Source organism: Eubalaena glacialis, chromosome 13, assembly GCF_028564815.1.
Source record: "Eubalaena glacialis isolate mEubGla1 chromosome 13, mEubGla1.1.hap2.+ XY, whole genome shotgun sequence".
Taxonomy (NCBI): Eukaryota; Metazoa; Chordata; class Mammalia; order Artiodactyla; family Balaenidae; genus Eubalaena; species Eubalaena glacialis.
In genome coordinates, this window is record NC_083728.1 from 94,406,338 (window position 1) to 94,432,754 (window position 26,417).

At 62.0% G+C, this 26,417-nt stretch overlaps 2 protein-coding genes across 2 annotated transcripts; one reads left to right on the top strand and one right to left on the bottom strand.

Annotated features, from left to right (window-relative positions):
* Window positions 1-1,865: 1,865 nt before the first annotated feature.
* Window positions 1,866-8,281, bottom strand: LOC133104268 (cytochrome P450 2W1). The gene is made up of 11 exons (XM_061209897.1): window positions 8,014-8,281; window positions 7,214-7,428; window positions 6,035-6,200; window positions 5,605-5,754; window positions 5,477-5,561; window positions 4,864-4,936; window positions 3,419-3,592; window positions 2,937-3,075; window positions 2,653-2,850; window positions 2,190-2,330; window positions 1,866-2,062 (listed from the first exon to the last, which is right to left on the bottom strand). The coding sequence occupies exons 1-11, from the start codon at window positions 8,279-8,281 to the stop codon at window positions 1,866-1,868; spliced, it is 1,806 nt and encodes a 601-aa protein (XP_061065880.1).
* Window positions 8,282-15,077: 6,796 nt separating this feature from the next.
* LOC133103451 (cytochrome c oxidase assembly protein COX19) lies at window positions 15,078-19,534 on the top strand. Its single transcript, XM_061208849.1, has 3 exons — window positions 15,078-15,195; window positions 15,857-15,968; window positions 18,947-19,534. Exons 1-3 carry the CDS (start codon window positions 15,114-15,116, stop codon window positions 19,029-19,031), a joined length of 279 nt encoding a protein of 92 aa, XP_061064832.1. The 5' UTR covers window positions 15,078-15,113; the 3' UTR covers window positions 19,032-19,534.
* The last annotated feature ends 6,883 nt before the right edge of the window (window positions 19,535-26,417 follow it).

Genomic DNA, 26,417 nt, shown 5'->3' on the forward strand with positions numbered 1-26,417 from the left:
CCTTACTTTCTGGGTTCTGCACCTGGGCCCAGCGGGATGTCCCGGGAGGTGCCGCGGCCATGGTTCCTGCTCTGGGTCCACGGCAGAGAGCAGGGGCCTTGCGATGGCGATGCTAGCATTTTCCCTCCTTACAGCTGTACCCACCTCCTCCCACCAGGGCCCGCTGCCAGAAAGCCGAGTCTCTTCCCACAGCAGCTTTGGGCCAGTTCCATGGCCTCCGGAACATTCTGCCCCCACCCTGCAGAATGAAGCTTGGTACCTCGGCTGTGTCCCGGGCGAGGCGGGCTCCCTCCGCCCCACGTCCAACGCCAGGTGTTCCAAACCGACAAGAAGAGAAGGACACAGCGCACCCTCGCTGCCCTGCCCCCTCCAGAAATGCGGGGACCACCCTCCCCTTCCCGGGCACACCGTGACGTATCGTGGCCACAGCCCTGCTCTTCATGATTAGGAAGCTTCCCCTCCCCACACCCCACCCCCTGCCCCAAGATCTGCGTGCTGACTGGTGCGTCCTGGGTCGTTCTGTCTGAACCCCCTGGAGGGTCACGGGGTGCCTGGCACTGGAAGCCCTGGGCCTTGCTCTCACACCCCGCCCTGCTCACCAGTTCCCGTCCCGAGGGTAGCCTCCCCACACGGTTGCTGACACTCAGCGTGGTCAGGCTTTTCAATTTGTGCTCATCTGATGCTCCGGGGTCCACCCTCCTCCAGGAAGGCCCTCTGGTCCCCCGCTGGGAACAGGGGCTTTTCCTGTGTGCCCCCAGCCCTGTGCCTCCCTCCGGTCCAGTCGGCAAGCTCCGAGCTCCAGGAGGGCAGAAGCCGCGGCTTGTTTGCCCCCATCCAGCTCACGGAGAAGGTGTTAGGAAGGCATCGGTGTGATCTCGGCACTTGGTGCAGAATCCGCCAGCATCGCTGACCTCCTGCCACGTCCTGGGCCCCGGGCCCCTCCACCCACTGCCAGCGGACCCCTCTGTGTGCTCTTCCTCAGACAGGTGACCTCCACCCAGAGACGAGGAGCCGGTTCATGGGGAGGGTCTGGGGGCAGTGTGGAAGAGGAGTGGGGGGTCAGAATGGACCAGAGAAAAGGCTTGTGGAGGCGGCCTCCTTGCAAACTCCTACTCATCCTTCCCACTTAAGCCCCGCTGTCGTCCTCTGGGTGGCTGCTGTCCCTCAACTAGCTTGTCTTCTGCTAAGGGCGTCTCTGTGGTGGCCCCAGGGCTCAGGGGCCTGGCTCCAGGGGCAGAGTGCTGCCTGGGCACGGTGCCCAGGACCTCTGAGAACGGGGTGGGGTCTGCAGGAGACCCACTGGACCCAGGGCAGGGCCTGGCACGGCACAGAGCAAGCGGGAACGCTGGTCTGAGGCTGGCCTCTGGGTGGACGTCATCCCGGGGCCCAGCAGCCCCTGCCATCTGCCTGCATCCCCAGCTGCAGGTGGGTGGCACCTCTGTGCCTGGCAGGTGTTGTCTGGCAACGCTGGCCCTGCTGGGGAACCAGATCGGGACAGTGTGGAGGGGGATGCAGGAGAGGGAGCAGCGGGGAGCCCAGGGGAGGCCTGTGAGGGGCTGCTGCACCTGTCGGGGGGGGGAAGCCCTGGAGGGTCTGCAGGGGGCCCGGGTGCAGACAGGCAGCGGCGATGCCCCGGGGTGTACGGATGGAGGGAGGAGGGAACCCAGCTCTGCCCTGTGGTGTGGGGCTCTCAGGCCGGGGGTGGGATACGTAGTCTGTGGTGGTCGTGGCAGAGAGCCCAGTGGGGGGAGCCATCCGTCCTTCCGTCCTGTCTCCATCACCTGCCGAGCACCGCAAACCGGGAGTGACTCAGACCCTCCCCGGCCCTGGGACTTTGTCCCATAGTCAGGCCAGGCCTCTCGTGGTCAGCGGCCCTGCAGCCTGGGCACCGCACACAGGGCCTGGGCTGGCGGCCGCGTGGTGAAGGCCAGGGCGGGCGTGGTGTCCAGGGTGGCGGCGCTGAGGCCGGGCGGGGGCAGCAGGCGGTACCTCTGCAGGAGGCCTGCGAGCAGCAGGAACAGCGCCGACCTGGCCAGGCTCTCCCCCACGCAGACGCGGCAGCCTGCAGGGGACGCGGGGTGCGGGGTGGGTGCTGGAGGCCGTGGCGGGGCGGGGGGAGCCCTGTGGGCTGGGGACCCTGAGCTCTCGAGGCCCCGGGGACCAGGCCGCCGCCCACGGGTCTGCGGTACCTGCGGAAAAAGGCAGGAAGGCCGCCCGCTTCACGAAGCGCCCGTCGGCGTCCAGGAAGTGGCCCGGGCTGAGCTTGCGGGGGGTCTCCCACTGCGTCTTGTCCAGGAGCGCGGAGCTCAGGAGGGGCACCACAGGCGTGCCTTGTGAGGGGCGGCAGGCTGGCGGATGGACGCCCCGTCCACCCAGGCGGCCCCAGGCGGGGAGCACGGGGAGGGGGCCCTGAGGGGGGGGTGGGAAGGCGGGGCGGGGCCTGGCAGGGGTCTGCTGGGGGTTCGTGCTTAGCCCCAGGTGACCCCCGTGGTGTGGCCCCGGGTCTGCTGTGAGGGGCTGTGAGGCCGAGGGCTGCCCCCCGATGAACCCGTCTCCTGCCTCCTACGGGGAGCCCTGGCATCAGGCACCTGAGTCCCTGAGACCCCCAGCCCCATCCGCCCCGAACGAGAGGAACAGGTCGGGGGGGGGGGCCTGGCCCTCCCACCTTGGGGAGCAGGTAGCCGCCCAGCTGGGTGTCGGAGGCCGTGCACCGCAGCACGTGGGGCAGCAGGGTGATGAAGCGCTGGACCTCGTGCAGCACGGCGTTGGTGTAGGGCAGGGAGCGCTGGTCCTCCAGCCGGGGGGGCCGCCCAGGCCCCAGCACTCGGTCCAGCTCCTCCTGCACCCAGCCTTCAGGCAAGAGGGTGGGCGCCAGCGTCCCGGGGAGCCTCTGCCCCTTGGTCTTGGGCCCCGCGGGAACGGGCTCACGGGCTCACCCTGCACGCTCGGGTGCTTGCCCATCAGGAGGGCGGCCCACTGCAGCGTGGCGGACGTTGTCTCCGTGCCAGCCATGACCATATCCAGAGCACAGGCCACCATGTTGGCCTCGGCAAACAGGCCCTCGGGGTCTTTCCCCTGCAGAGGTGGGTGGGGCTGGGCTCAGCTGGAGGCTGGCTGCATGGATCACCCCCACCCAGCCCCAGGCTCAAGAAAGGCATAGAAGACAGAGGCCTGGCGGGAAGGATAGCGCCAGGATCCACCGAGCACCTACAACATTCTGGGTTCACCGCGGCCTCCCAACCGCCCCATTTCACAGATAAGGAGACTGAGGCTCAGAGAGGCCCCCCCCCCCGCCTCCAGGAGGTGGAGCAGTATGGCGTAGGGCTAGCATGGCTCCCTCCCCAGCCCCTCTCCTCCTGGGTGGGGCCCCGGGATGCCCCCCAGGCCTCTTGGGTGGTGGGGTGGGTCTCGCCCACACCTGGCCCTGCTGGATCAGGAAGTCCAGGTAGCTCCGCACGGGCCCTCGCCCAGGCGCGGGGGGCCGCCGAGCCTCCAGGAGGGTCCTCAGGATGGCCCGCACCACCTCCACCTTCTGCAGGACGGGCCGGTGCAGCTGGAGGAGGGCCCCGAGCCAAGGGTAGATGTTGAACAGCTGGGGGCAGGGGGCAAGACGGCGTGGTGGGGGGTGAGGGCACAGGCGCCGCAGCCCCACCTGGTGAGGGGCGGATCCGTACTCCGGCAGGTGTGCTCGCCTGTCCGGGGCCCCTGGCGCAGCCCCAGACCCCGGGTACAGGTGCCACAAGGGGGCACCCGCTCCCTGCTCACGGGGCCCCTCCCTCACCCTCCCAGTGGGACCAGCAGCCCCAGGGGCTCTGATGAAGTCGTCCACCTGAGTGCAGGAAGGAGAGGCCGCTCGACAGGTAACACCCCTGGGGGTCCGTGCAAGTCATAGCAGGAGCCTGCCATCACGGCCACCCGCTCCCCACCCACCAAAGCGGGGAAGAGGGAGAAGGGCGAGGGCTGCCTCTGTGGAAATAACTTTGAATGTGCTGGGTCATTAGAAAAAAAGAGGGAGACTTGCAAACTTCAGAGTTTCAGCTCACGACGTCGTGAAACGGGGCTCACGGCACAGCCTGTCTGACACGGCTGTCAGCCGCCCTCTGGCTACACTCGCACCACCGTGTCCCCCAGAATGTGAGCCATCACACGGGGCACAGGCACGGAAGGCCACGGAACATTCTGTCTCCCTGAAGCCCCCGACCCTCTGGCCTCCATCCTCCTGGGGCTCCCTGGCGGGACTCGGCCAGGCTACTCTCAGGCGGAGGCCAAATCTTCCTGCCCGTCCGAGCCTCCTCCAGCCGCGAGGGATGACTTAGAATCAGGACCCAAGCCATGAGTGCCCACCCCACGCCCACGGGCTCGGGTCCTGGAGAGATGGGGCTAAAAGGTACACGCGAGCCACGTGCCAGCATATGTGCGTGCCCCACCTCAACGTGTGTGCCTAAGCACGTTATGGTTAAAACTGGTAATGGTGGCTACAAATGAGAACAGTTTACATTCTGGAAAAGAATGAAATGCACACAGCCCTGGGGGTTCTGAGAATCAGGACTGTTCCCCGTGATTCCTGACCCTGCAGGAGGACCCCGGGTGCAAGGGCTGGGGGCCTGGGGGGCAGCGAGCCCCATATCCGGGGAAGAAATGCCCGGGTCCCACCTGCACCTCTGAGCAGATGCCTGTATTACCGATGGAAGGGGTGGAGGAGGCGAGGACCCCTGCCCCTCGTTTCCCAGGAGCACAGGGGACCGGCCTGGGGTCACGTGGCCGGTGGAAGCGCACGCCTGGGGCCTGCCGTGCTGCTCCCCCGAGGCGGCAGCTCAGCTCTCCCTGCCCCCACCCACCAAGCTGGGAGCAGCGACCTCTCACCTGCAGGCTGGGCGTCCCCAAGAGGACCATGACGTCGTCAATGAGGCCCAGCAGCGACACGGACATGGGATCGTCAATGAGGCCCAGCAGGGACACGGACATGGGGCCGTCAATGAGGCCCAGCAGCGACACGGACATGGGGCCGTCAATGAGGCCCAGCAGCGACACGGACATGGGGCCGTCAATGAGGCCCAGCAGGGACACGGACATGGGGCCGTCAATGAGGCCCAGCAGCGACACGGACATGGGGCCGTCAATGAGGCCCAGCAGCGACACGGACATGGGGCCGTCAATGAGGCCCAGCAGCGACACGGACATGGGGCCGTCAATGAGGCCCAGCAGCGACACGGACATGGGGCCGTCAATGAGGCCCAGCAGCGACACGGACATGGGGCCGTCAATGAGGCCCAGCAGCGACACGGACATGGGGCCGTCAATGAGGCCCAGCAGCGACACGGACATGGGGCCGTCAATGAGGCCCAGCAGCGACACGGACATGGGGCCGTCAATGAGGCCCAGCAGCGACACGGACATGGGGCCGTCAATGAGGCCCAGCAGCGACACGGACATGGGGCCGTCAATGAGGCCCAGCAGCGACACGGACATGGGGTCCCGGTAGTTGAACCGCTGCCCGAAGAGGGGCATGAAGGTGATGGTGGAGGGAGCCCAGCCGAGCAGGGCCAGCGGGAAGGGCCGGCCTGGCGTGGAGAGAGGCCTCAGAGCTGACGGGCCCCCACTCACCTCCGTAGCTGTGCAGCTGCGCCGTGAGGCGCCTCGGCTCCTGCAGGACCTTGTCGGCCACGGGCGCCCTCCCCACGCCCAGGCCGTGGAGGGTGCGCGTGGTGAGCTGGCGGGCGGCCCTGCAGCGCGCCCCGGAGGAGAAGAAGATGCCTGCGGGCCGGACACCCCCGTGAGCAGCCCGGGTGATGCAGGAGGGAGCAACCGGGGGCTGACCGACACGGCGGGGGCCTGGCCCCTGGAGCTGGCCTCGGCTGGCCCTGCCCTTTCTGGTGTGCCCTGGTCCCCGGTGCGCCCAGCCTGCCACGTGGACACCCTGGCGCTCCCCCTGGGCCACACTGGGAGCACTCCCCCAGCTGCCGGAGGTAGGGGGACCGACCCTTCTCCTTGGCCCCTCTCCGCCTGGCGGAAGCCCCCTCACCCCGCCACACACCTACCCCGCCTCCCTGGATGAGCTGGCAGATGGCGATGGGGGGCCGGCTGGCCAGCTCCTGTCCGGTGCCCAGCAGGGCCTCCCTCACCGCCTCGTAGCCGGTCAGCACCACCGTCTTCTGGCGCCCCAGATGGACGGTGAACACTGGCCCGCACTGTTCCTCGAGCTGCCGGGGACGGGCAGGGATCAACCTGCCGCCCCACCCCCAGGTCCCCTGGGAGCCCCTCAGGCCCCGCCCGCCCATGTGCGGAGGACTCAGGGAGGCCCCTGGCCTCTGTGTGTGCCCCCTCTCTTCTGTCCTCCCAGCGCCCCTGCCTGAGACGGGAGGGCTGTTGTCTCCCCACTTTACAGATGGGGAAACTGAGGCCTGGAGGCGGGAAGTGAGTTGCCGTGGATCACACGGGTGGAGCAGGGCCTGCCACTCCTGTCCACTGCCCGCTCTGCCACCGGCGTGCAGACCGTGGCCTCCAGGGCCCGGCACTGGGCACAGGGCCTGAGAACCCTGGTGCCTGCAGCCTGACTTCGCGGGTCATCACGGCTCCCCACCCACCTACAGAGCCTGGGGGCCACGAGGCAGCCTCATGGGTGGGTCCTGGAAGCACCTCAGCCAAGTGATCATGGGAGCTGGAGCTCAGTGGGGGGCGGGGGGTGGTTGGCTGGATGGCCCTCGAGGGCGGGGCCAGGCCTGTACCTCTGCTTCACCGGCTCAGCCAGCTCAAGGTGGGCGAGGGTGTTCAGCCTCCAGCCCAGGTGGGAGGAGCCACACCCAGCAGGCGTCCCACCTGGCCCACGGGCACATCTTTGCGCTGGTCCTGGTCCTTTCCATCGCCAGACCTCTGCCGCCCCCAACCCTGGCCCTCCTGCAGGCACTCATCAAAGGCTGCCTTCTCCAGTGAGCCCTCCGGGCCTGCCACTCCTGGCCCCCTGCTCCTTGGCCCGCCCATCCGTTTCCCTGTGGGGTGGAATGTCTTTTCCCTGAGGCAACGCGGGCACTTGGGCCTCCTATGTCCCCTGTCGGCCCAGCATCAGGCTGGGCACGAACCTCCCACCCCACAGGGGTCCTGGAAACTGGGGACTCAGCTTTCCCGAGATGGGGCTGGGGTGCCTTCAGGGCTGGCAGGGGCCAGGCCCCGGGCCCAGGCGCAGAGCCCAGCTGAGGACGTGCCCGCCCCGACCTACCTCCCTCAGCGACTGGTCCTGCTGTGACACACGCAGCAAATGTAGGTTCCCGATGAGGGGCAGAGGGCGCGGCCCCGGGGGCCAGCGGGGGGCCGGGGAGGGGGTGTGGGTGCAGGTGCGGAGGAGCCCCCAGAGCCCCAGGAGCAGCAGGGCCGTGCGGACGGCGGGTGGCGAGGCCCCAGCTCCCCTCCCGGGGCCGCTGCCCGCCCTGCGCCCTATAGGCCTCCCGGGAGGGCGTGCCACACCCCACCCACCCCACCACCCCAAGAATGTGGAATGAGCAGTTCGCAGGGGACAGCCAGGCGGCTTAAAGCCACAGGCGTGCGTGGTCTATGAGGTCCAGTCTGTGGCAGGGGGCTGGTGGGGCCGGGGGCCATCTGGGGGCTTCGCCTTGCTGGGGAGCGCACAGCATGGCAGCCAGTCTGCTCCCCACAGGTCTCGGCCTCTGCCTGGTCTCCCCATCAGAACTGGGGCTCAGGGGCCCTGGGCCCCGTCCTCCCCAGGCTCTGAGCCTCCCTCTGAAGGACCCCTTGGCCTCTTCCAAACCCACCACCACCTGTGTCCGCCCAGCTCCTCTCTGCCTGGGGCCAGGGGGGGACACCAGGCGTGAAGCGGCCCACGGGGTCTGCACAGCAAACGCCTCAGATCCTGGGACTTCAGAGGCCCCGGCAGAGAGCTCGCCCGAGTGGCGGTCTGCTCCTTGGTGGCTTTTTGAGCCCTGTCACCCAGGCAGGAGGCCCTGGCCGCGCCGGGACGAGGTGGGGGTTCGGGGAGGCGGTGGGTTGCTCAGAGGGGCCCACCCCGCAGGCAGGGCCGGGCTGGGCGACCGGCGGCCGGGCTCACGAGCCCCTGCCCGTCTGGGCTGCACTGTGGCCTGCTAAACCCTGGCGGCCCAGCTGGGAGGGGAGGCGGTGCTGTTTGGGAAACGAGCTCTGAGGGGCAGGAGGGCTGCTGGCGCCAGGAGTGGCTGGGCCTGCTCTGGGCCTCCTCCCAACACGAGGCTGCGGGGACCCCATCCGCGCCCCTGGGCCCCTCGCCCCGGGGCCTGTCTCCTGGGGCGCCATGCATACCCCTACGCAAACCCCAGAGCCAAGGCAGCCTGAGGGCCCTTACCCGCTCTGAGCCCCGATTTGCACACCTCCCGTGACCGGGTGCTCACTACCTCACAGGCAGACCGCCCAGATACACAGCCGTGGGGCTGCAGTGAGGGAGGACCCCTCTCTGACTGCTGGGTCTCCGGATCATTCGGGCTGAGCGGCCGGTACCAAGGCCCCTACTGGGTGCATAGGCTGGGGCTCCTGTACGCCCAGGACAGTTCACTTAATTAGTCCAGTGTGCATTTACTGAGTGCCTGCGTGCACCAGGCTCGGCCAGGAGCTAGGGCTACAGAAACTGGTGGCACGGGGATCCTAAAAGGGCCCTCCCCGTGTGGCAGCGACTGTGCCACGGGAAGTGCCTTGGGTGTCGGAGCTGGAGAGGTGGGTAACAGGAGGAAGGGCCTTCTCGTGAGGGAACAGCCTGTGCAGAGCCTGGAGGTCTGAGCCGGAAGGGGCGCTGGGAAGGCCCGGGTCATGGCCACGGGAGCCCCGCCCGGGCGGCCGAGCGGGAAGGACACTCGTGGTGGGAGGGCAGTGTGGCCGAGGCGCTGGAGACGGACGCAGCGTCCCTGTGGGGGGCCTACCCCTCCAGGTCGGCGAGGTCGGGCCCCGGGGAGCAGGCGGCCTCTGCAGTCGGACGGTGCCGCTGGGGAGGACGTGTCGGGACCGGTCCCGGCAGAGCGGCGTCTGTCCTGCACGGCTCCAGCCCCCGACAGCCTGGCGGGGTCACCCCTAAGCAGGCTCAGCTGGGAGGCGTCCCGTCCAGCGCGGGGTGCGCAGCGGGGGAAGGTCACGGGCGGGGGGGAGCAGGGAGGTCGGCAGTGAGGCCCCAGGACGTGAGTGTGTCGGGTCCCAGCGAAGGGATTCGGTGGAAGATGGCCTGGGGCTGCTGGTCATCGCCCTCCGACCACAGGGCAGGAGATTATCCTGGGGGAACCACAGGGCCCCCGGGGAGGGTGGGGCCGGGGAGCTGGCTCGGGCCTCTGGCCTCTGGAACCCGGCGGGGGGCTGGGGGGGGACTTGTGTTTTTAGGCTTCAAGAGTGAGTATTCGAGAGACAGAGGCCACAGTCGATATCTATGACCTGTGACCTAGCCTTGGAGTCACCCTTGGAGGAGGGGAGCCAAGGTAAGGGGGAATGGATGGGGGAGGGGCAGGGTTCTAGAAGAGTCTGGGACAGGGGAGGTGGACGGCTCTCAAAGGGTCCAGTCTGGGCTTTCCGGGGTCCGTCCCCTGGGGGGCCCGCGCTGCTCTGCCTGCAGCGTCCCGGGGCCCCGAGCCCGGCAGTCGCCACAGGCGGCGCCGGCAGGGCCTGCGGGCATCTCTCCCGGCACCACCAGCCCCCTGCCGCCTTTCCTCAGCTCACCCAGCGCCCTCCCCCCGCCCTGCACCCTGAAATAACGGCAACGACAATAATAAAATCCCTCCCTCACGCTCCACTCCTTTCGCAGACAAACTCCTAGAAAGAGCTGCTGCGCCCACCGGCCCCCCTCGCCCCCGCCCCGGCCCCCGGAAAGGGTCCTGCCAGCCTCCCAGCGGCCTGTGTCACAGGCTGCGCCTGCGTGAGGTCCCGGGGCCGCAGCAGACTGGGCGTTCAGACAGCAGGAATGTGTCCTCAGCTGCGCGGTGGGTGTGGGCAGCGCTGGCTCCTCGCAGGCTCGGGGTGAGGCAGGGTCCTCGTCTCCCAGCTCCAGAGGGCTGCTGGCGCCCCTCGGCCGGCCCTCATCCAGGATGGCCTCATCTGGAGACCCTTCCCTTTGTGACACCTGCCAAGGCCAGGAGGGTACATCTCTTGTGGGGCCACCAGTGAAGCCACTACAACATCCCACACAGACTCTTTGATGAATGTAGGTATTAGTTTGGATATTTGTCCATTCCAGTAGGCGACAGATACACACCAGCAAAGAGTCCGGAAGTCCACCAAGTCCCTCAGCAAGGTGAGCACCTCCCCGACGTACCACTTCCTTGTGCATCCTTCAGAGATGCACCCTGTTGTGTACACGCTTTTTTTTTTTTTTACAAGTTTATTCACGTACGGTAAACGGCGCACGTGAAAGCGTACAATTGGATGAGCTGAGATGCGTAGACACCCAGGGAACCTTCGCCACGTTCAGGACAGTGAACATCTCCATCAACCAAAGTCTCTGCATTTTATTTTTATGGTAACGATGTGGCCAGGACCAAGCAGGGGCCTCCTTCCCACTGCGTAACTGCTGCCTCGTTGCTGGGTTGGGCCTGCCTGTCCGTCGGTCTGTCTCAGGCCCTTACGAACCTCCTGCTAAAAATGCCTGTGTGAGACTTCCCTGGTGGCGCAGTGGTTAAGAATCCGCCTGCCAACGCAGGGGACACGGGTTCGAGCCCTGGGCTGGGAAGATCCCACATGCCGCGGAGCAACTAAGCCCGTGCGCCACAGCTACTGAGCCTGCGCTCTAGAGTCCGCGAGCCACAACTACTGAGCCCGCGTGACACAACTACTGAAGCCTGCGCGCCTAGAGCCCGTGCTCTGCAACAGGAGAAGCCACAGCAATGAGAAGCCCGTGCACCACAACAAAGAGTAGCCCCCGCTCACCGCAACTAGAGAAAGCCCGCGCACAGCAATGAAGACCCAATGCAGCCAAAAATAAATAAATAAATAAATTTATAAAAAATAAAATAAAAAGGCCTGTGTGCCCGTCCCTGTGCACAGCTGCACGGTCGCTGTAAGATGACTTCCTGGCAGCGCGACCCGAGCCAAGGGGTTGCTCCTCGTCAGATCCGGCAACGTTCCCGCCCGGGGAAGTGGCTGCACCCCCGACGTCCCACACCCCAGGCGAGGCCCCTCCTGCCCCCGCGTCTGCAGGGCGCCAGGAGGAGCCGCCACCTCCGGGTGTCCCTGGTCTCCGCCGCGCCTTCATTTCCTGCCCCCCGATATCTGACACCAAATGCTGGGGGGTCTCCTGAGCTCTGCTCCAGGCCAGCCGGTCCCTTTTCTCGGCAACAAGAATGATTTTTCAAGCTCGTGACCCCTGAACTTTGAGGTGGCGCCCACACCCTGGGGTCCAGGAGGGCCCCCCCCAGCCCCCTGTGTGGGGCCTGCCTCTGCATCGCATGCACCTGAACCCAAGGGTTCTGTGCCCGGTGGGACTCTTCATAGGGAAGAAACCCCAAACTGGCTGGAGCAGGGCACTGGGTCGAAGGGCGTCCCCCCAACATTCACATCCACCCAGAACCTCAGAATAGGACCTTGTTTGGAGGGAGGGTCTTTAGAGAGGTCATCCTGCCCCTCGTGCAGTGACAGAGGCAGAGGTGCAGGCCACGGCCACAAGCCAAGGAACATGGGAGCCCCAGAAGCTGAAAGGGGCAGGAAGGACCGCCCCTCCGCCAGAGCCGCCGTTGGGAGATGGCCCTGCGACACCAGCCTCCGGAGGTGACAGGGTGTGAGTTGGCAGTGTTTTCAGCCCCCTAGGCTGTGGTCCCGTTAGAGCAGCCCCAGGACACCGTGGAAGCAGAGTTCAGAAGATTACCCCACTCGCAGAAACGAGGCAAATGGGTGACGTGTGTCCCTTCACGGGGTCACTGTCTAACCAGCCTGCCGGGGGTCGCTCTGCCCGGGAGGGTTGCTTTCTCTGACTTGCCGTTTATTATCGACCAGGCCCGGGTGCCGCGAAGCTGGAGGTTACCTTGCGGAAAATAGGAAAAGTGCAGGTAACTTTCCCCCATAAACATGCAGATGACTTCTGTCTGGCGGAGAAGATAACCCAGGTTGTGGCTTTATTGTCCTGTTAAGACATTAACCTGACATCAATGTTAGACATTAACTCCTGAGCCCAGCTCAGCAGTCTCGTTGCCGAGCTCCTTCTCCTCTGACTGCACGTGGATCCGTCAGGGTTTGACATTCTTCTTTGAACCAGCCTTGCCATCTAGACTCGTTCCCTTGTTAACGGGTGAGATAAAATTCTGACATGTGCTCAGTATATTTTTGGCTGAAAGCCTTTTGAAAGTTACACTTTGACAGCAGAATTTGTTAAAGTGGAAAGATCAGCTATCTCTTAGTTTCAGGCAAGGGTTGATCCAGGGACCAGATGATGTTATTAGGATTTGGATGAATTCTCCTTGCTCTTGGGTCTGCTGGCTGCGCTCTGGGGTGGGTAACGGTGGCCAGACGACAGCCGGCCGCCCAGGCTCGCGTCCCCCAGCCGCAGTCCAGTGCGCAGTTCCACCGGCTCTGTCCTGGTGCCCAGGCAGAAGCCTGGGGGTTGTTCTGGTCAGACCTGATTGGCCAGGCCCCGCTGGCCAGGGGTCGCCAGGCTCCGACTGGGGCTCAGGTCACACCTGGCCTTGACACCCGAGGTGCAGGGTGTTCCCTAGAGGGGTCTGGAGTTGCACACACCTGGCTCCACACTCAGCCCCTCCATCCACTTGTTAGCTGAGGCAGACGGCATGTTGCAGTGACAGCGCCCAGCCCGTAAGCTCTTCGTATAATTTGTCCTCCGCCCGTGGAGAGCAGGGGCCCTGCCCTTGAATTTGAGTGGGAGCTTGTGACCACGGTGGAAGCAATGCTATGTGACTTTTTTTTTTAAATAAATTAATTTTATTTATTTATTTATTTTTGGCTGCGTTGGGTCTTCCTTGCTGTGCGCCGGCTTTCTCTAGTTGCGGCGAGCGGGGGCTACTCTTCGTTGCGGTGCACGGGCTTCTCATTGCGGTGGCGTCTCTTGACCTCAAGCCAAGGGGCTTGACCTCTCTGTGTCTCTACGTGTGACATGAGGATAATAATACCTGCCCAACTACGTTCATTCTACAAAAATATTTTTTTTGTTTTTATAGATTGATTGATTGATTGGCCGCACCACATAGCATGTGGGATCTTAGTTTCCCTACCGGGGATCGAAACTGCGCCCCCTGCAGTGGAAGCGCGGAGTCTTAACCACTGGACCGCCAGGGGATTCCCTCTTCAAAAAATAGTAACAGAACACCTACTGTGTTCTGGGCACTGTTCCCGGCCCCGTGACCCCACATGAAACAGCCCGGCGCGTAAGAGGGGTTCCAAAAACATTAGCTCCTTCCCCGATTTTCAAATCTGTGCACTGCTAAACATCTCCTGCAAAGCAATAACCGCTTGTCATGTACAGAGATGTCAGTTAAAAGCTGGCCGTCACCTCCAGGTCACTGGGTCTCTGGTGCTTCACTGGTCCCTCAGGGCCGCCAGACGGAGAGGTATGGGCAGCCCTGGTGGGGATGGGCTGTCCCTTTTACTGCTAAGTGGTGTGATCTAGTCAAGTGGAAAAGTGCTACTTGCTGGGTAATAAAAGCTTCCATTGTTCACCAGCCCTGGAAACATGTTAATGAATAACCCAGTGTGCAGCCCCTGGCCCCAGCAGTGTGAACGGTTGTAAATACGGCAGGAACAGGTACAATCTTCCTTTTGTAGTTTTAAGTGGGCCCAGAGCCCCAGGTCGACCAAGGCCCAGACAATGGGATGGGCTCTCCCTGCAGACCCCTGCTGTCGGCCCACAAACGTTTGGTGGAGCTCTGTGCTGGCTCTGGACAAACAGAGAATCCAGCCTCAGGCACAGAGATCCGGTGGTGTGCACCATGGGCGGCGGGGGTGGGGGTGGGGGCCTTCAAGTGGGTGGAGGCAAGTGGATGCCTTCTGGAGGAGGGGGCACCCAAGTCAGCCCTGGAAGGGGGCAGGCCTGTGCCGGAGGGGCTGCTGGGACTGGTTGGCAAGCTCCTGACATTACAAGGGGCAGGGCCTGGGGGGAAGAAACTTGTCCAGAGGGGCCAGTGGTGACTCTGTGATGCTAAGGCCCCTCTGTGCTTACGTCCGGGGCCTGGCACACTGCGGGTGCCAGTGACTGTTAAGCGGGTGGGTGGGGATTGGAGCTCAGGGCAGAATCACAGACAACAGGGTGTGCTGGGCGGGCAGCCGCCCACTTTCCCCGTCACCCAGATGAAAACCAGAGGCTCTGCCCAGGGTGCAGGGCTGGGAGGAGCTCTGCTGGGGAGAGCTGGGGTCCCCACTGAGCCCTTTCCCTGTTGTTACTGTTGCCATAACAACAATAATAAATGACCACCAGGGGCTTTCCTGTTCATGATGCATTTTTACTCTTTTATCTGTTGAATTGTGTCCCCAAATTCATATGTTGAAGTCCTAGCTCCCCCTACCTTAGAATGTGACCTTTTCGGGAACAGGGTCCTTGCCGATGTAATTAGTTAAGGTGAGGTCATCGGGGTGGGCCCTAATCCAATACAAGTGCGTCCTCATAAAAGGAGGAGATTTGGACACTGACACACAGGGAGAGGCCACGTGATGAGGCAGAGATAGGGTGATGCGTCCACAAGCCAGCAACCCACCAGCAGGGATGGGAGAGGCCAGGAACGGACGCCCCAATCTCAGACGACTGGCCCCCAGAACTGTGAGAGAATTTCTGTTGTTCTAAGCCACCCAGAGTGTGCACTTTGTTATGGCAGCCGCAGGAAGCTAACGCTCCTTCCTTCTCACCAGGCAAGCGCCAGGATTAGGCCCTGGTGCCCAGGGGGGAGAAGCCCCTGCAGACTGTCGGGGATACAGAGACCCACAGGCACACCCTGCAGGACGGTGCAAGTCTGCTGTGTGTCCTTGGGCAAGTTGCTGAAAACAACAGCCCGGGGGTGGGGCCCTGGTGGTGAGGGCGGGCCCTATAGGGCGAGGGGCGGGGCCAAGCGACCAGGGGCCGCTCGCCACTCGACGTGATCGGCGCTCCCGCGGGGGCCTGCTCGGCGCTCGGCCGGCCGTCCTGCGTACGGCGCGCGTCGCTCTTGGAGACTCGGGGCGCCGCCATCATGTCGACGGCCATGAACTTCGGGTCCAAGAGCTTCCAGCCGCGGCCCCCGGACAAGGGCAGCTTCCCGCTGGATCACTTCGGTGAGCGGGGGCGGTCGGGGCTCCCCGGCTGGACCGGCGCAGCCCTGGGCCGGCTGGTTGGAGCCGCGCGGCCGGGGCGGCACTGGCGTCTGCTCGCGGTGCGGGCGGGGCCGCTGAGGCTGGGTTCGGCCCGGCCGGGTCCGGTCCCGGCTCAGGGCCTCCCGTCGCGGCCCGAGGGTGGGAGCCGGACGGGGCTGGGCCCTCGGAACCGGGGAGGGGACGCGGAGTCCCGGCCTCCAGTCTGGGGCCGACGTTGCGTCGACAAAGTCCTTCGCGGGTGTGAGGCCCGCGGGGTTAAACGGGTGTCTCGCGCGAGAGCGAAGGACGCTCCTGATCGCCGCAGACTGCGTGGAAAGCAAGGCTTCGGAGATAGGTTTATGGATGGATTTTTTGTGTGCCAGCATTTTAGTGGGAAATATTAGACCCACGCGGCAACGTCGGGAGAATCCTGTGTGAGCTCCCTGGCGCCGCCGCCTGGATGCCCTCTTTCTCCTGTACTTGCTTTCCCACTTGCTACATTTGCTTTTTCCAGTCTGTTTCCAGCGTGTTTCAGGAGGAAACCAGTTTTCAAAGGCGGGGGAGGGGGGCTGCCAGTAAGGCTGCCGGGCGGGCTTGTCATGTTTTCACTTTAAAAAGGAAACACTTTTCTGTTTCGTTCCAGGTGAATGTAAAAGCTTTAAAGAGAAATTCATGAAGTGTCTCCGGGACAATAATTTTGAAAATGCTTTGTGCAGAAATGAGTCAAAAGAATATTTAGAGTGCAGGATGGAGAGGCAAGTACACGCCAACAGTTATTTATGACTTCTCCCCCCTCCCGCGTCTCTGGCTAAAATGTTTATTCCAAGAGGTCATTAACTGGGGGCCTCACTCAGGCCTCAGTTCAGCTTGTGTTTCGGAGCTGTAGGGCTGCTTGCCGGTGAGGTTGAGGCTTTTCAGAGATTCAGTTGTACTCCAAGTTGTTTAGCAATCATGGGAACCTCTTCTCCAGTGATAGCATTGGACGTGATTGCCTTCCTCCGAGGATTTTCTTTCCAAATTTGGGTGCTACTGACATGTCATTCAGCTTTCAGAATCGCACATCATAAAAATGCTGACTGAGTCAAAAGATTTGAAGATTTGTGGGTGCGCAGCTTATTCCTTTAAATATTTTTCTTGGAACATAGAAGTATGTGCTCTGTTGTTTTGTTCCACGTCGGCTCAGAGCTGTTTGCATGTGACAGGCGAGACAGTGGGCCCTGTAAGGAACGATGAACGACGAGTGATTCTTCCTGTCTTAATCAGAATTTACCGGACCTCACCTTTAAAGAAAACAAGAACGCTCCTAACTGATCTGTTGAGATTTTCTTTAAAATAAGTACTATCGTAAACCTTCATGGGGGTAGTGTGTAACGTATAATTACATCCTTGGGTGGGAACTTTTATTTCTGCCTTTGGAGCCCTTCGTTAGTTCACTAAGGAGTCGAGTCATCAGAGGCCTTGTCTGAAGACAGGTTGACATAAATCAATGCACTCTGAGCCCTATTTTCGTTTTCCCGTAACAAACTCAGACATTCCCCTCCAGGCAAGACCTGCTGTGCTTCTCAGGCCCCAGTGTGTTGAGGGCTGTCAGGGACACTGGGGACTTTGAGGGGGACGGGCCCTCAGGTGGCCTCCTGAGTCGCGCAGGCTCGTGGAGCTGGCGTCTGGCGACGGGCCGGCCCGAAGCCAGCTCTGCCGTCCCCGAGTAGCGCATGGGTCGGATCTGCACGTTCCAGTCACTCTCTTTCAAATTGATGCATCTTCAAAACACCTGAACACCGTGAGTTTCTTCTTGGCGTGGCCACGCCTCCGAGACCGAGTTTGGAGCTGGGCTCCGCCCTCTGTGAGGGTGTGAGCAGGTCGCCCGCCTCCCCGAAGCTCGGGTCACCGTCCCTGGGTCAGTCGTCCCTGGGCCAGCACGGGGCCCAGCAGCTCCTGTGGGAGGTTGCTCGGAGGGTTTGGCTGGTTGGGTCCCAGAGCAGCTCCTGCTGCCCGACCAGGGCTTCCAGGCAGGGCCAGCACAAGGGCCCTCTTTTCCCCATTTGCCCCTGGGAGGGAGCTGCCCGCGTCTCCATGTGGTGGCCCCTCACCCAGCGCAGCTTTTGGGCACCAGCCTCCCTGGGCCGCTGAGGACGTGGGGGGACAGGGACGCGGCCGGCCGCTCTGTGGGTCCCACGATTCAAGTGGCTTCACTGGTTGGTCAGGCGACGTTTGGACGCATGTACGGGGATGTATGTGTCTCTGACTTGGTCAGTTATTTTGACTGGAGATTTTCAGTTTGTTTTCAATGAAAATCCTCAAACATACAAAAGCAGAGGATCGTCTGGATCTCCATAACCATCACCCAGATTCAGGGTCAAGATTTTTCCCATTTTGCCCTTATCCATCACCCTTTTTAAAAGCCTCTTTTCTCCTCCTCTTTTTTCCTTTCTGCTGACATCCCAGACCTTATTTTGCCCCTACCTACCTCACGTGTGTCTTTTTAAAAACCAGACCGCAGTAGAGTTTGCAAGTCGCCTCACGAGGACTCGGGCCCTGTCAGCCTGAAGTGGCCATGTCTGCGACTTAGGTGGGGGCACGCTTTCTCACGGCAGCAACTTTTAAAATGGGGGTTGCACTGTTGGCAGAGACCCAGCAAACACACGTCTGCTCCACGACCTCAGGTCCGGTTCCCGCCCGAGGCCGGGCCTCCTGACCGGGTGCCAGAGGGTAGAGCAGACGGTCCTGGGAAAGCCCTCTGCCCGACCCAGGGTGCGGCCAGTGAACACTGGTTACTGTCATCAGGTGTGGGCAGGTTCCCTCTGGAGGCGCTGTCTCCTGGCCTTTTCCAGCTCCCAGCGACGCCAGGTCCGAGGCCCGAGGCCCCTTTCTCCACCCTCACGGTCCACAGTGCTGCATCTGTCCCATCCTCTCTCCTCTTTACATTTTTTCTCTCTGACCAGAGCCAGCAAAGGTTCTCTAATTTTAAGGATTCATGGGATTAGGTTGGGTCCACCTGGATAATCCACGGTGGTCTCATCTCCAGATCGGCTGATTGACAACGTTATTTTCATCTTCAGCCTTAACTCCCCTCCCGTGTAAGGTCACACTCACAGGCTGTAGGGATTAGGGTGTCATCTGGGGGTCGTGGTCCTGCCGACCGCAGTGAAGTCTGAGCAGTCAGTTTGAAGAGCTGTCGGCCAGTTGTACTCTGTTGGCAAAGATGTGCGAAGGTTTATCGTTATTTGCCTGTTTTGGGTTTAAGGAGTGTCTAGTGCATCCCATCACTGTGCGGTTGATTTAATCTGCTGCCGGGTTAGTTTGTGCCGCCTGGGGTTTGCGATTCGGGGGACATCATCTTAAGGACTGTTGCTGGGCCACTGGGTTTCGTGGGCATGGCAGTCGGGGGCAGGTAGAGGGGGCGGGGGTGGAGGGACTGCACCCCGGAGCCGCCAGGCTCTCCTTCACCCCTGCACCTCGACCCGCTCCGCCTCTGGTCTCCTGCTGGCTGTCTAGGCGGCCGGCCCCGCGAGTTCCGGGGCCACGGGACGAGGGAGGTGTGGCCGGGAGCACGGCGGGGCTCCTCTGTCCCGCCCTCGGGGGTGCAGGTCTAAGGGTACCGCTCGGGGTCTGTTCCCAGGACGGAGTGGTTGGGGCTGAGATGGTGGCGGGTGCCCAGGGCCTACCTCGGCCCCGCGTGGGCAGTGCTCGTCCTTCTTCCGGCCACCCTGACAGCTCTCACTTTTCCTTTCAGGCAACTGATGGCACGAGAACCCCTGGAAAAACTGGGATTTGGAGATTTGATAGATGGAAAGTCAGAGACAAAGACGGAACCGTGATGGGAAGAAGCCCGCAGGGCTGTGTGGGGTTGTCCGACGACCTGCCGCCCCAGCAGCTTGCTTGTAGGTACCATGGCTCAGGAAGGGGCTTTGGTGACGCCCGTGAGGTGCCGCTTGAAATCAAGACAGACACCCCTCCCTGATGGATGCGCCTCGTGGCTGGGAGATGGCTCGTCTTCTGAAGCTTCCAAAAGGATTCTGGAAAACCATTGTCCCTTTTAGATCCCATTTTCCCCCAGGAGTGTTAGGTTTTGTCTTTAAGTTCAGGTGTGCGATGGGGCTCTCGGGGAGGTGAGGTGCCGGATGACGTCCGCCTAGTGAGTGGACGCCGCGGGTCCCTGTGAGATGCTGGATTCACATCACGGGTTCTGCGTGTCTTTTCGGTGCAAAAGTGATAAATGTTCACGAATTGCGGTCTGTTATGTAGACAAAGACTGTCAGGAAAACGTTTCCTAGCAAATGGTTTTCTCTTTGTACTCATAAATATACGTGTCTTTTCTTTCTTTCTTTCTTCTTTTTTTTGAACAAAAGTAGAGGATAAGCTTGGAAGTGGGAAGCAGTCTGGCTTTGGCGTAGCTGACTTCGTGATCTTTTTCTGGTGACGCACAAACACCACGTGTCTTGCTAGTCCGGGGCATTTTCTGATTTGGATCAGAGGGTATTTGTAAAACTAGGTGGTGTAATTTTAAGAACTCATTTGCTGTAACTGAGAAACAGATCATCCTCCCTGTCGATCGATGTGCACCGTGGCCTCCAGTGCTTTTACTCCGAGGAAGCCCCCGGGACCTCAGCCAGCCCTGCTTCCCGGCCAAGCGTGGTCGGGGCAGCGCGTTCCCGCTGAGAGCTGCCCAGGGCGCTGTCAGGACAGACCTCCTGGGGGTGCAGGCCCCGCGGTGGCATTTCTGGGGCGCCTTGTCGTGTGGGCTCAGAACCACAGCGGAGCCCCCGGACCTGCCCTGTGGGCTGCCTTCCCTGGCCCCCAGTCAGCTGGCTTTTGTCCCAGTGTGGCCAGTGCTGGGAGGATCCAGGCATGTCCCCGCTGGTGGGCACAGCCGGCCCTGATCCCGCCCCTCCTCTGCCTGGCGACCCAGGCCGGGCTCCGGGAAACCCTCGTGCTCTGCTCCTTGGCCGTGTCCAGTTCTCTGTGTTGACGTCCCTCTGCCTCGGTCCTACGGTGGTGGCCGTACTCGGTCAGGCCCTCCGTGACGGTCCCTCTGAGGCTGGTCCCATCTCCACGGGGCTCCCCAGCACCGCTGGCCACGTTGGTGGTCCAGCACCAAGCGCTTCATCTGCGGTTTGTCACTGTTCCGCATCGGCTCTCTGTCTGTGCTTCTAATTGTGCTGCAGGTTGTTTCCATATTTTTAGCTAGTTTATGAAAAGCCATGGTTTCTATCACCAGTGAGCCACGAAAATATTTTGTGTTTTCCAACAGTGCAGCGTCGCTACACGCACAAGGTTATTTATCGCAGCGTTGTCTGCAATTGGAAAGCATTTAGAGACGGGGCCCTGGGCGGCCGCAGGAAGGACTGGGGGAGAGAACGGAGCGCCCCGCGCTGCCCCGGGGGTGGCACACGGTGAGCGGGCTCCGCGAGGGAACGCAGGGCCCAGAGAACGTCGCGGTGAGAGAGAGAGAAGCAACCACCGCGACACCCACGTGCTTGAGCAACAAGAAGCTCCGGAAGGCAAACTGGAAACCAGTGCGGATGGTTGCCGGCAGGTGGGGAGGTGGGGAGGTGGGGGGGTGGGGGGCAGCTCTCTGAGTGCTTCTGACTCGGAGCCATGTTCTTGTTTTACGTGCTCAAAAGATAAACCGGGACCTGGGGGGCCACCGTGGGACAGCAGCAGTGACCCCAAGCCCAACCGTGTCGCAAACGCTGACTCTGCCCACGGCAGAGGGGCCGGCGGGGCGGGACTTGCCCAGGTAGCTTTGGAAAATAGTGTTTTGACTAAAACTAGAGACAAAAAGACAAGATTTGTACCCTGGTTAGTATGTTTGTTCTTCACGTCGACAATGGTTCTGAGGCTGAGAATTTTAAGGTGGAAAAAGCTGGAGCTGTGTTGTGGGTGATGAGAGCCGTGGGTGTGGGATCCTGGTTCTCCAGCATCTGCAAGGGCAGCGGGTAGAGAAGCAGACGTACAAGTGTGCATGCGTGCATGCGTGTGTTCGTACGGACGTCCCCTCGCTCTGGGCACCAAGGGACCAGGGGCAGTGACCCCTGGCAGCACGGATCTGAGCCTCTCTCCAGCAGGAGGACCCAGGGGCAGGAAAGTCCAGATGAGCCTGGACCCTCTTGTGTCAGAAGTAAGGCACTGCTGGAACCATGATGGGCTTGTCGAGAGGACATGCGATGGAGCTCCCAGTGGCCTGATCGGGGACCAGTGGGGCAGCAGAAGGAAGGACTGTAATGGGCTTTGGCTGCGGAATCAGTTCCTACCCAGGAGTCCCCGTTGATGGAAATAATGCATGGGGTAAACGTATCAGTGCAGGAAGGGACGGCCCCTCCTCCGGATCCCAACCCACATGGAAGGAAGGGGCGTCGGTGGTCCTGAGGTGGGCGGGCAGCGTGATGTGGAACAGATTTGCCTGGTCTGGAGGGCGCCCCGCCAGGCACTTGGCAAACAGCTGAGGCTTCTCAGCGTGGTTGCCTGACTGCCCGGTCCCCACAGCGCCTGCCCCGACCGATGCCCTGAGGAGGCGGCATTGCTTCTGCCGTCGTCTTGCCAGGAGTGCCTCACCTCAGTCTAATGAGCACACGCAGACACACCTGACATGAGGGACGGGCTGCAGAGTGAAGAACAGCGCTCCCCAGAAGGGCCGCCTCCTGGAGGACAGATGGAGGGGCTGCCCCGGGCCAAGGGTCCAGGGAGGCTAGGGCCACCGGGGAGCCCGAGGGCCCGCAGGTCAGTCACAGCACTTCTTGTCCTGTGCTCGCAGAGGGTGTCGTCGGGAGAAGCGGGCAGACAGAACTGTGGCCTATTTCTGCAACTTTCTGGAAGTCTGAAATTATTTCAGAATCGTTTAAAAAAATGTTTTGTGCTAAGCTCTTTGTAGTTGAACTTTCTATATACGTGATTGGGTAAATACTCATTTTGAAACACATGCATGAATCTCAAATAGAATGCAGACGTAGTGGTTTCTGCATCGGGAGGGGGCAGTCGGGCTCTTGACAGAGGGCAGCAGCTTCCCGCACTGCCTGCTGTCTCCTGGGTCTCAGTTGCTAAAAATGCCAGGCTCAGGGGTCCAGACGTCCTGTCTGGTCCTGCCAAAGCTCCTGTGAGATATTTTTGGTTGCCCATCATTTGTCATGTAAAGAATGCCTTTTGTTTCTCGTATATACTCGTCACAATGAGCCAGTGACATTATTAGAAGACAATTTCCAGAATGTTTTCCAAGTGTCCTCCTTAGGCAGGAGGTAAGCCGGAGCAATCAGGTCAGACCTGGGCCCACAGCTGCCTTCCCGGCAGGTGAGGCCAATGGAGCCCCTTGACCTGGCTCTCACTCCAGCCCCTGGGGCGGAAGCTCGGGGCGCAGGGCCAGGCCACCCTCCGTCCACAGCCTCACGCAGGCCTCCACTCTGCTGGTTGGGCCCCAGGTCCTTTTAGCAACTCTGTGAAAACCTCAAGCAGCACACAGGGTGGCTGGAATATGTTTACTGTTTAGGAAGGCAGTGTTTTTATTTTTAAAAAAAGGCAAGTCAGATTTCTTCCCCACTAACAGGTCAGCACAGACTTGGTGGCTTAAACAACACATTTATGCTCCAGCCTGGAGGCCACAAGTCCAAAGGCTCCCGTGAGCCGCTTCCTGCCGGGGGTTCTGGGGAGGGTCCGTCTCCTCCTCTTCCAGCTCCTAGAGGTGCCGCGCTCCGTGGCCCGTGGCCTGTCCTCCATCTGAGCCGGTGGCTTCTCTCCTCCCCGACTCAACCTCCTCCCCACACCTCTCTCTGGCCCTGGCCCTCCCACCTCCTTCCTGTTAGGGCCCTCGTGATGACATTGGGCCCCCCCCCCGGCATAATCCCGCCTCCCTTCTCAAGACCCCTGACCACACCTGCACAGTCCCCTTTGCCATGTGGGGCCGCAGAGTCACGGGTTCCGGGACCAGGACGCGTGCACTTCAGGCCGGTCCTCAGCCGACAGCACCACCTGCCGGCGGTTTGGGAGGACGCTGGAGCACGGCACGGGGTCCCTGAGCGGCCGGGTGGCGGGTGGCTTGCTCGGGCTCCAGGACAGCTGAGCACTTGTCCTCGTGATCCGCAGCAACCCAGTTGTGGGTCGAATTTTCTCAGGGCTGAGTTTAAATCCTTATTTTTTTCGGAATCTTTGGCACTGGGTTTGCTGCTGCTTGTTGCTGGCAGACGACAGAGAATGGGTATGTACTTAATAACCGGGATCAGAAAGTCACTGCCAGCGTGGCGTGTGGGACGGGGTCCCCCTTCTTGTCAGGTGTCTGTCTGGACATCCCCTGATTCTGCAGGTGTGAGCGGGTTTGGAACCCTGAACAGCAGATGTTCAGGGTGCCTGCCAGTCTGGGTGGTTTCCTGGTATTTTTCTTACTTTTTTTTTTAGAAACTGTTTATTTTCCGTCAACCTATTTCCATTTTAAGAGTTTGTGGAAGAACAGCTTCAGGCCACTCGGTGGTGGTTCCTACGCACTCAGTGGCCTGAGCCGTGGGAGCTGCAGACCAGTCGTCAGTGGGGGACTGCTGAACAGGCACAGAGGGCACCTGCCCGCCTTCGGACCAGTCCGCCACCTCAGGCTGAGTAGCAGTGAACTTTCTTTATGGCTGTATTTTATAACATGCACGTATCATTTTTATAGAAACAATAAAATCATTAGTTTAAAAGAGCTCATTGTGTTTAGTTGTATTTTATATCCTCTGCAAGTTGCGTGCCTGTGGTTGTAACTTGCTGCGGCCCATGAGCAGAGACTGTGCTGGCTTGTGTGTCGGGTGCCGTGTGGCCTTGCTGGTTGAGGGCAGGCTTGCCGCCACCAGGGTGTGGACCCTGTCGGCTCTTAAGGGAGGGGCCGCGTTGGTTCCCCATGGGAAGTGGGAGCTCCGGCAGTGACCCTGGGGCGGGGGACAGGCTGGCCCCCACGAGCATGTCTTCCCGTCCGCGGTGCCGCTTCCCCAGCCTTTACTGGGGAAGAAAGGGATCCTGTCTCTCGTGTCTGTCATTCTACCTGCCTGGTGCTTGAGGTCAGTCTTTTAGTGAAATTAGGTGTTTCTGGACGAGAAAATAAGGGTTTTATTGTTGCAAGAGGCATAAGGAACTTTCTGTTAACCCGTGGAGCAAGTGACCTTGTCTTAACACTGTGAATAAAGTCTCTCCTGGAGGGATGGAATCAAGTCTCAGCTGTGCTTGTGGAGTGGGGGGTCCCTCACCCCGGGAACAGGGCCGAGGGTGCTCTTGCAGAGCCCCGGGGGGAAGCGGGGTTTGGCTTTCCGCCATGTTCCCTGCAGGGCCCGGCAATAAACCCACGACTTCCAGCACCTTCCGGGAGCCTCCATCTGCAGGATTCTGCCGGCGGCCCTTGCGTGGGATTTACAGAGCTACGTGCGACGACAGATGAGGACTCAGCTTCTGGGGGCCCAGCGGTGTCTCTGATGGCCGCTTTCTGAGTGTGAAGGGAAGCAGATCTCTTGGGCACTGGGGACAGAGCGAGGCCCCATGATGGACGCTGGGGGCTGCAGACTGTGTTGGGAGGACAGGCAGTCCCGGCCGGGGAGGGTCTCCGGCACCTCGGCGCTGGGGGGACAGAGCTTTCTGAGGACGCTGAGCCGCCTTACCATGTCGGGGCGGGGGAGGGGGCAGTTAGGGTTGGTTAGGCCAGGGGTGGGCCGGCCTTGCCACCGAAGGACAGAAGCCTGGGGGCCTTCCCCTTCTGGCGACTGTGGTCCTGGTTCCTCGGGGACAGAATGTGGTGGCGTGGCGGCCCCTGCTGGATGGTGGCGGCACTGCAGCGCCTGAGAGTCACCTGTGGGAGGGCTGTCCCCTGGGGCCCCCGAGGGGACAGTGTTATGTGCAGTGGCCTCCACGCTCCAGGACCTAAAGATTGGACCAGGGCTGTGCACCCCTGAGGCCCCAGGTCCTGCTGACACGACGGCCCAGCTGGGGGCTGGGGGGCCCTGAGCGCAGTGGGGGCCCCAGCTGAGGCTCATCAACTCCCCCTGCCCCCCAGCGCCTGGGCCAGCGCCCTGCTCAGCACAGGCTCAGTGACGGCGGCCGGGGGCTCGCCGTCCACACCCGCGGGCTGTGTGCCAGAGGGCGGCGGAGCCCCGTCCAGAGGAGACCACCCTGGGGCAGAGGGAGCTGGAGGAGGGCTCGCGCCAGGCCTCCCTTCCCGGCCTCTCTCTGAACAGAGAGTCCTGGGCGTGATGACTGTGGGGCGGGCATTCCAGAGACCCTGTGCCCTCGCTGGGCGGCAGCGCCCCAGACTTGGCTTCTGACCCCACCATTTGATGGTTACAACTCTCACGGCCCTGGGATGGGCTGCGGTCAGCCGGGGGTTCTCACCAGGTGGCGGCTGAGGCTCCCCGAGGCCGTTCCCGCGTGGCCGGCACCTGAGCTGAGGGGACTCAGGCAGAGTGGCCTCCATGGGGCCTCGGCAGGGTGGCGGCTCAGGAGAGCAAGACAGAGACCGAGACGGAGAGGTAGAGGGAGAGACAGAGAGAAGGAGAGACACACAGAGAGGGAGAGACACACAGAGAGGGAGAGACACACAGAGAGGGAGAGACAGTGCGCCAGGTGGAAGCTGCACCCTTTCACGGCAGCCTCGGAAGCAGCGCCCTCCCCGGGTTGGAGTGCTCCTGGCTCCCGCCCCAGGTAGGGGGGAGCAGGTAGAGCCCACCTCTCAGTGGGGGAGGGGGAACGTCAGTGACGTTGTGGAAGATCCTGGGGGAGGGGAGATGGATGGATGATGGATGGACAAGGTGGGGCACAGAGGGCCCCCCTCTGGGAAATCCAAGACCCCTCACGCCCCGCCCCATCCCCCTGTCTGAGGCCTGTCCTGACAGGTTGGGTCAGAGCCCGTGCCTGGCTCTGTTTGCAGTCTGCAGAGCCTGGTGAGCTGTGAGATGCTTCCACAGGGGCTGCGGGCTTCCCTGCCGCCTCCCTCTGGGGGTGGGGGGTCCCTTGTGCTCAGTCCTCAGGCAGGCCTGTGGTCTGATCCTGGAGACAAGCCTCAGGAGGCAGGTGGCCCAGGGCCTCCCCATCACTAAGGGCTGCCGAGGGGCAGAATGAAGGACCCCTCCGTTCAGTGGACCCGGTGGGCTCGGCACAGGGGCTGGGACTGACACGTGGAAATACTCTTCAGATCCGAGGACTCACAGGAGGAGAAACGCACACTGCCCTTTCGTGACCGCGTTCTCACCGAGCATCGCGTGTTC

What these genes read in the sequence shown, in the direction of transcription:
- LOC133103451 (XM_061208849.1), top strand. Translation starts at nt 15,114, where the DNA reads ATGTCGACGGCCATGAACTTCGGGTCCAAGAGCTTCCAGCCGCGGCCC. An exon ending in CTTCCCGCTGGATCACTTCG is followed by an intron (nt 15,196 to 15,856) that starts GTGAGCGGGGGC and finishes GTTTCGTTCCAG; the next exon opens with GTGAATGTAAAAGCTTTAAA. An exon ending in TTAGAGTGCAGGATGGAGAG is followed by an intron (nt 15,969 to 18,946) that starts GCAAGTACACGC and finishes TTTTCCTTTCAG; the next exon opens with GCAACTGATGGCACGAGAAC.
- LOC133104268 (XM_061209897.1), bottom strand. Translation starts at nt 8,281, where the DNA reads ATGCATGGCGCCCCAGGAGACAGGCCCCGGGGCGAGGGGCCCAGGGGC. An exon ending in CATCCAGGGAGGCGGGGTAG is followed by an intron (nt 5,755 to 6,034) that starts GTGTGTGGCGGG and finishes TCCGGCCCGCAG; the next exon opens with GCATCTTCTTCTCCTCCGGG. An exon ending in TGGGGACGCCCAGCCTGCAG is followed by an intron (nt 3,593 to 4,863) that starts GTGAGAGGTCGC and finishes CCCTGCCCCCAG; the next exon opens with CTGTTCAACATCTACCCTTG.